Source organism: Cyprinodon variegatus, unplaced genomic scaffold, assembly GCF_000732505.1.
Source record: "Cyprinodon variegatus isolate N-32 unplaced genomic scaffold, C_variegatus-1.0 Scaffold1774, whole genome shotgun sequence".
In the NCBI taxonomy this organism is placed as follows: Eukaryota; Metazoa; Chordata; class Actinopteri; order Cyprinodontiformes; family Cyprinodontidae; genus Cyprinodon; species Cyprinodon variegatus.
Genome location: NW_015152227.1, coordinates 91,309 through 100,259, shown reverse-complemented (window position 1 = coordinate 100,259; position 8,951 = coordinate 91,309). Strand labels below are relative to the sequence as shown.

Below are 8,951 nucleotides of genomic sequence, written 5' to 3'. Positions count from 1 at the left end.
AAATTGTCGGAAACTGATGAAAATCAGGCAGATCTGCAGGAGTTTACGGGGACGAAAATCTCACTTTTCATGCAGTGAATAGGACACAAAGAGTTTTATGATTGACTTTCCTGAAATTCATCCAAAATCTAGTAGTTCATGTTTTCCTAGAACTTTTCTGGATCTTTAAGATGTTCTCATAAGTTTCCCTTTGCTTTTCACATTCTTGACATATATTTCAATTATTAAAAATTATTTTCAAAATCATTAGATTGTTAGGAATCCAGTTTGTGTGGGTTGTTTTTGTGTTTTTATCTCCCCACAACCAGGTGGTGCCCTGTCCTCGTTGGGCCTCCCTGTACACCTGCGGCTCGTTGGATCATTACAGGAGGAGTATTTGAGCAGCTGGCTGTCACTACCTCAATGCCCGTGTGTTTGCCAGTTTTGGGTACTCTAGCCAAGCTGAGATTAGCAGAGTCTAACCTAAGCTTTGTTTCTCTGAGTCTTATCTTTTTGTCTTTGCTCTTTAGCGGGAAGCCTTCCTGTGTTACGGGATACCTGGACCTTCACCCACTGGAAGGATTAACTGATACACACTGAACAGGGGAAAACCTCCACATGATCCTCCACAAGTCCTCATCTGAAATCCAAGTGTTAGTCCACTCCTTTACTCCTCTGGGTCCAACACATGTCTACCTGTCCGCCCTCCAACGAGGTTCCTCTTCTCTGGATTCATTCCCCACAAACTGGATTCAAGGATTAACAAGAGCCCCCTCAAACGTGAGTCCCTCTCCAGCAATATTCAAGCCTCCGTCTTTTTTCCTATGGTCCCTGAACTGATCACTGTGATCTTTACTTCAGACTTTCCGGTTCCAGTTCACCAGTCCACTGACTTCCAGTGCCAGCTACAGTGTTTCGTCAACATTCAATAAACCTGTTAAACTTTTTCCCTTCTTCTCTGAGTGGTTCTCTGCATGTGGGTCAGATCGCTTAAACCAATTATGACATAGATAAGGTCAAACCTTCATAAATATTTCCTGAAAAATTGTAGAACCACTCAAGTCTTTTAAACAAGCATCTTGTTTTGGGTCCAAATTTTTCACATCCATTGTTAATTAATAATGTTTTATTTTATTCACAGTATAGAAGAATAATTTTGACGGAATTTGAAGAGTTTATTTATTTAAATTACTAAAGTTGGAAAGGATAAAAAATAGACAGGAATGTTTTCCTCTAACCTCTGATAAAGGGGTTTTCCACTGTTTCACTGGAGCTGCTGCTGATAGGATTTTCCAACTCACAAAAAAAGGAGCTTTCCTTATTCTCCTGAGAAATAAATAGAAAACAGCTCTAAACCAAACCATGAAGGTTCTACTGAGTTCTTCCAGGGTTTCTTATCCTCATACCGTGGTTATCAGCAGCTCCTTGTCGGTGGACAACTCTGTGTCACCTGTTTTCCATTTATACGTCACAGGTCCAANAACTCACTGATAACCTGGAGTTCCTTCTTCTCCAGAACTTTGTTGTTGATCTCAACTATGTAGCTGCCGCTGTCCTCTAGAGTCAGACTGTTGATGGTCAAACTTCCACTTGTTTTATCAAAGTCACAGCGACCTGGAAGCAGGATCCAGATACAGGCATCGTGGATGATGTTAATCTGCAGGTTATTGGGTTTTAAAGTTAACTTACCTTTAAAAGCTCTGTCACTTTGAATATCCTGCCAAGAACCCTTTGAGGTAAGGTCAACTTTGTGCCTCCATTTTACTCTCTTGATGGGCTCTGAAATCTGACCTGGTTTCAGAACAATGGAGCCACCAATTTTTCCATAGATCAGATCAGCTGTGAATGAAAAACAAGAACATTTTTACTCCTTCATGTGAACTTTTTCTGTTTCTGAGCAGCTGTAATGTTTAACCCTTTCTATCATATCTGCTGATCTACAGAACAGAAGGAAACAGGAAATGTTGCCATTTTCAAACAGTCTTGATGAACAATAAATCTCTGCATCAAAAAAGTCAAATGAAGGTGATAGTGGAGAGTTTAAGATAAAACTACCAAGACTTTGCATCATCTGCATATTGATGCAAAGTCTTTCAGGCAGATTTTGTTGTATTCCTTTGGAGGAATACAACAAAATCTGCCTGCTTTGGACTAAATAATCCCAGTGATAACTAGTGATCAATAATCCCAGACGTTTAGACATTACTTTGTGTGAAATAGTATAATCAAATCTAATTAATCATTTTCAGTACTGATTATTTGGTTTGTGGAAGACGTGCTTCTGTTGGGTTTTTATCCAACGCTAAATTGGAAACATTAGAGAAATATATATTGCTATAGCAACTGTTAGTCTTGAAACTCAGTGTTATTGTCACACCATCAGTAAAAAGCTGCTTGTGTTTAAACATTTTAATAAAGGAGTGAAAGGTTTAAAATGACACATTAAGTTGAATGTTTTGGTTAAATCACTGTTAACAGATCACAAATCGTTGTAATGTAAACCACAGCTGATCTTTACATTGTAACCTCAGAGAAACTGCTCAAAGTCTACTATGGGACCCATTAAACAAGTTTAAAATCTAAATAAAAAGATTTTACTTAATTCATAAATTTTTTTTAACTAATACTGTATAGATCAATTAAGAGTATTTTATAGATGAAACTTGTTAAAGGACCAACAAAACAGATTTTAAAACAGTAAAATGATCTGCTGACAAATATGTCTAAGTGCACAGAGTATGCATTTAGTTCTCAGGAGGACTCCTTTAGAATTTCAATTCAATTCAGTTTATTTCTATAGCACCAATTCACAACACATGTCATCTCAAGACACTTTACAGATACAATTCAACCAGATCTTGCATTCAAACTGATTCAAAGTTTTCTATCTAAGGAAAACCAGTTGATTGCATTGACTCATTGACTCTTCAGCAATCCCTCACGCCAAGCATGCTTGTAGCGACAGTGGAGAGGAAAAACTACTTTTTATCAGAAAGAAGCCTCCGACTGGGGTTCAAGGAGACAGAAGCAGAAATACAGAAATAAGCAGAGATACAAAAGGCAACTGTCACCCAGCTCCACAGGCCGAGCCAGCTCCTCCGTCAGAGGACAAAGAGAGCACGTCTAGTTAGTCACTGTCTACAATGGAAAACAAGCTGAGCTCAAACATCACAGCCAAACAGGAACAGATGAGGTGAAGCTAGTGTGAGAAAAAGAGAGTGCATAATATTAGAGATTGAACTAACATATTCTGCAGAATGGGGTAATAGTAAACAGTAGACAGGGTGTCTGCCTCATGGACTAAAACTGGTTGTTGGTTCCACAGGAGAGGAGCCTGATAACTAAAAGATCTGCCTCCCATTCTATTTTTAGAAATTCTAGGAACCACTAGTAAACCTCCAAATTGAGAGTGTAGTGGTCTGTTAGGAACATAGGGAACAATCAGATCTCTGATGGAGCTTGGCCATCTAAGGCTTTATATGTGAGAAGGAGGATTTTAAATTAAATTCTGGATTTAACAGAAAGCAAATGAATAGAAGCCAGGATAGGAGAGATATGATCTCTTTTTAATTTTCATCAGAATTCTGGCTGCAGAATTTTGGATCAGCTGAAGGCTTTTAACTACAGTTTGTGGTCTTCCTGATAATAAAGAATTACAATAGTCCAGCCTTGAAGTAACAAATGCATGGACTAGTTTCTCAGCATCACCCCTGGACAGGATATTTCTAATATTTGCCATGTTCTACAGATGAAAGAAGGAAATTCTAGAAACCTCTTTGATATGGGATTTAAATGGCACGTCCTGATAAAAAAAGGAGTATCATCAGCATTACAGTGAAAATTAATCCCATGCTGTCTAATAATTCTAGCGATTGGGAGCATATATATAGTAAAGAGAATTGGTTCTAACGCTGATCCCTGTGGTACTCCACAGGTAACAAATTACATGTGTAATGCATCATTTGAAAGCTTAAATCTTCTAATTTTGAAAATAGTGTGAAAAAAACACAGCCTAAACTGCATCAGTTTAAACATGACTCAAAGTTGATTTTTGCTTCTCAAAAATAATACACCTTTCTTGATGAGCAGTTACAAAGACATGCTTGAGAAAAGGCATGTTTCATTGCATTACATTTGTTCAACATCATGTCAATTACAAATGCATAACATTTCAGATCTCTAACTACAACAGTTCCAGAACTTTTGATGTCACCAGCGTCTCCAAACCTCTACAAATGTGCAGATTGTGCCGAATGCTTTTACACAACTATTTGAAGCATTTTGATGGCCACAAAACATTTATTAAGCAAGTTTTCTTTCGTTTTCATTTTTTGTTAGTAACCAGTTTTGAACCGTTCGCACTGATCCAGTCTGTGCAAAGGATTTCACTGTTGCACAATGCGCTCTGCCTTATGCAACCCAGCCATGTCTACCCTTGTTTGAAACCTTATTTCCTTGGCTACAAAGCCAAACAGCCCAGGTGGGTTTAACCAATAACCAAAGGGCTCTATGAGGCGTCATATCGCTCTACTTGGTGTGTCACTGGCTGACAGTGAAGGAGCGCTTGTCAGACTGCATCGGCTGTGGCTGACTCAAATCGAGTCATAGAAAGATGCGGACACTTTTGTCTTGTAGCTAAGAAGATAATGTAAAGAAACATATCAAACATTGCGGGCAAACTAAAGAGTAATGAAGTCTTATTAAAAATATACTAAGCAGTATCTATGACTAGCTAGCTTTTTTATGTAAATAACTGGATGTTATGTGTATATTCACACTTTCATTTGTTGTTCTAACACACAGCCAGTGGGGCGTGTGTTTGTAAACAATACATGACAGTTCGAATATTATCTGTTTAACTGCACAACAAGGATAAAGGAAAGTAGTCATTATACTTACCAGTTCTCATGCTATTCTTGTCAAGAAATCCCTTCCCTGCCAAAAAAACCCCCCCAACAATCAATGTCACACATTATAAACATTGGTTTTACTTCAGCGTAAATCATTTCTAATACAACTATGAAGGGCCAAAGCTTGAGGGGTCTTCAGAAATTATATATTTTTTGAAACGCTAAATGGTAAAGATTTGTTCCTTTAAATGTTGGACGGAACAAAAACTTACTTACCTTCTTCAGCATCAACATCGTCTCTATCTGGATAGAAATAAATATGATAATTGTCAGTTATAGATGAGCACTGGTACTTATTTCCTGCCTATTTTTAACTGTTTAATTGTAATCAGTTTACTAACAGGATAAATAAACATTAGACGCCATCCAACTCTGATGTACTAAGAAACATTTGAGGCCTTCATCAAACAGCTTGATTAATACCAAGATGAAAATAATCCACAGCTGGACCCTTTTTGTTAATAAAGAAGCTGTTGGTGGAGCTGGCTGTAACACATTTTTATTTGCGGTATTGGAGAAAACTTATGCCACACTTTTAAGATTTTCCTCCAACTTTGTGTTGGTCTAATATGTACAGTTGAACCAGGCAGTTACAAAAACATTTATCCACAGTTTTACATAACATCAGACCCAAATAAACTCAAGGATGCATAAAATGTTTTTTATCAAAAAACGTCTTCCAGCACCGATTCGTTACTGAAGGAGAAAACCACAATGATGTATGCTGGAGAACGACTGAGTAACTGGAACATCGTATTTTTCTTTTTGAAAGTACCTGAAGTTTTCATTAATTAAGATACAGCTATGTCTTTGAGTTGTGTCACACATTTTTCCTTCAACCCGATAAGGATGGCTTACTGTAGGCTTATTTACATTTCCAATGGATCCAGAGCTACTTTCATACTGGGTGAAACAGGTCAGGCTAGATAAGGAAAGATTGCAGCACTCCACAGCATATTTTCAGTGCTTGGAACAACAGAAGGACATGTTTTTTAAATTTTGTTCCCTCATTGAAATAGTCACTTTGTATTTCAGAGAAAAAACTACTGTCAGCAGCAGCCGTACCCTAAAAGTGTACCTAAGCGCTTGTACTTCCTGTGGAGGATGAGGAGAGCCTCAGACTGAAAGAATGTGAGGAGAGTGGTAAGGACAGTAGAGAGGATCATAGGGGCTTGTCTTCCCTTCTTTAAAGACATTTAATCCCAGTGCTGTGTGTCCCGTAACATCAGTGACCCCTCACTTCCCACCATGGACTCTTCTCCTTGCTGCCCTCTAGGAAAACAGCAGGACCAGCAGGTTCTACAACAGCTTATTCCCACTACCATCTGAATGTTGAACTCTAATCAAGTCTCTACATCAAATTTGATAACATCATATTTGCACTACCAAAGTGGCTGATGTCCCTTTAAATACAATGCAACTCAATGTTCTACTGCATTTTGTACCATATTTATTTGCACTGCAATGAACCTTTAAATATCCAGAGGATTAGTTAAAATTAAATGTTAAATGTTTATTAAAAAAAGATTGAACCGGTCCTCTTCTATTTATTTAAACTTAATTTATTTAGGATTGATACATAAAATACATTTTCAAATTAATTATATGTATATATTGAAAACATTTACAGATTATTTAGTAACTTACTTTTTTTTCTCACACTTTGGAAATATCCTGCAATAAAAAAGAAGATATTAGAGATAGATAATTAATGTCTGCATCAGTTCAATTCAATTCAGTTGAATTATATAGCACCAATTCACAACATGTTATCCCTAGGCACTTCACAGAGACAATACTGTCAGACTGGTTATGAAAACCAGTTGATTGCATCCAGTCATTGACTTGCAAGACATGCCCCTCTTGGATGAGCCTATGGCAACAACCTTCTTGCATTTTGTCATAGTCTCTTCATCTATCCCACACACTGAGCATGCTTTTAGCAGCAGTGGAGAGGAAAACTCCCTTTGAACAGAAAGAGATCTCCAAGAGAACTCAGGCTCAGTGTGAGCGGCCATCTGCTGAGGGTGACTGGGGTTCAATGAGAAGCAGACATATAGGCAACACGCAGGCAACAAGAAATGCCTATTTCACCCCACAAGAACTAAAGATTTTAATCCAGAAATGAAAAAAATTAATGGAGAATGCTCTATAGCTGCAAAGGAGAGGAAGTTGGTGAAGAAGAAGATTGCTTCTTGAGTTAACGCATAGGTTTATGTGACTTTGGCAGGTCATTTTAACATTTATTGAAAGCACTCTCCTACTGTAGGTGTTGTTCCACTTGTAGATAACTAAAATAAGATTATTCACTTATGTAGTCTAACTGTAATAATAGAGGTTTTTAATTACATTTTTGCAGCAGAAACTGAATTTCAGAAAGTAAAAAACCAAAATGATGCTAGTGAGAATTTTTATATATATAGAAATGCTTACACATTTTAGGTGGGCGTTTGACTCAATATTGATTTATGATATCTGATATGGTGACAGCTGGCCCATCGAATCCAGATGCCTGATCTTTAGCAGGTGGACATTTAAAGAGCAGATTCCTGCCAGATCAATCATTATGTGTATAACTTATGTATCTCCCTGAGCAAGCATCCAGTAAATAATTTGGGGATCTCCCTGAAGTAATACCAGTTCCTCTCTGTGCTGCCTCCCGGGTTGAAGAGCTCTGCTGTCATTCAGTTCAACCTACCTACTGCTCACTGCCATCTCTTCCAGCACCCTGCCAGAAGCTGACTCAATTCAAACAGTTGTAACCAGCTGTGGGTCTCATTCTCTCGTATCCGCAGGACGCTGCCTTCCCTCGGGACTTTCCTCCTCGCCTCCAAACTAAGCAGTGTTTAAAATGATCACATTTTCCTAAGCCTAAGAAAAATGTTAAAAATATGAACTTGATAATGAATGTATAATTTAATAATCAATCTCAGTCAGTAAAACCTATTCTATTTATTTAAATATAAATATCTAAACTAAACAGTTCAAGTTTTAATTTTTGGGTTTTCAGTTTTGCTTTGATTTTGGTTTTCCTGTGTTGCTGTTAAAAAGTTTTACATTAACATTTACAAATTACTTCTTATTCTTATTTAAGTTATCTTTTGTTATCTTCTTTCAGCATTCCTGAAATTAATTTAATCTGTGCTGTATTTGTTCATGTTTATGGTTTTCTTTAATCTTTACATTATTTTTTGTCACAGCAGATTATTTATCATCATTTCTCCTATCCCTTCCCCATCCTCTACTTTTCCCTTTTGGCAATTCTGTTTCTTGGTCATTAGTTACTCTTTGTTGCCCCCTAGTGCCCGTCTCCTATTCCCCTAGCTGTCTTCTAGTTGCTTCTATTCACGCCTGCTCCCGATTAGCTGATCACTCCATTCATTTCTGTCTCCTATAAATAATACTTCTCTACAGTACCTCTTTGTTGGATTCCCTTCATTCATGTATGTTTCTCTTTAACATCCCCTAGTTTTTAGTTCCTGAGGTCCCTGCCTGTTATTTCTGGATTTGCTTCATTTACCATCTACCTCTTCATTAAATCTGCAAGCAACCATCTCTGCATTTGGGTCCTCTACAAACATCCACTAACCCTGATGCATTAAGGAATACTGACTCTTAATAATGTTCACTTTGAAGTCATTTATTGGCCCATTTTTCCAACACTTTTAAAATACTAAACCAGCCAAATGCATGTTGATGATAAATTCTAAAGAGGCTCAAATTAGGTGTAGATGAATTTTAAACACTTAAAACAGGATTTCCAGTATTTTTTGTTTCTATTTTTAAAGTATTCTAGTCTTAAATTATTGATCACAAATGATAACATTTGATCATTTCAAATATTTATTCTAAATGACGATAGTCACACCTTTTTAAATGCTTGTAATTATTTTATATAATTCCCTATTAAAAAAAATAAACAAAAGCTATGAGGAAAATATGCAATGAAATGTCTTATTTTATTTTCTTTCTTCTAGCATTTTGATTCAGTTAGACTTATCCCCACTAAATGTTCTGTTATGTATTTTTATATCCTCTTCTTATATAATATGTCTCATACAC

The 8,951-nt window shown here is 36.9% G+C and overlaps 1 protein-coding gene across 1 annotated transcript in view; it reads right to left on the bottom strand.

The window, feature by feature from the left end:
• Positions 1–8,951, bottom strand: part of cd58 (CD58 molecule) — a gene marked incomplete at its 3' end in the record, with an annotated part of 16,420 nt that overhangs the window by 4,109 nt on the left and 3,360 nt on the right. The window contains exons 6-7 of the mRNA XM_015404524.1: positions 1,669–1,818; positions 1,468–1,593 (exon numbers count right to left, since the gene is read on the bottom strand). Of these exons, the coding sequence (XP_015260010.1) occupies positions 1,468–1,593; positions 1,669–1,818 (276 nt within the window). The remainder of the gene's footprint in view (positions 1–1,467; positions 1,594–1,668; positions 1,819–8,951) is intronic.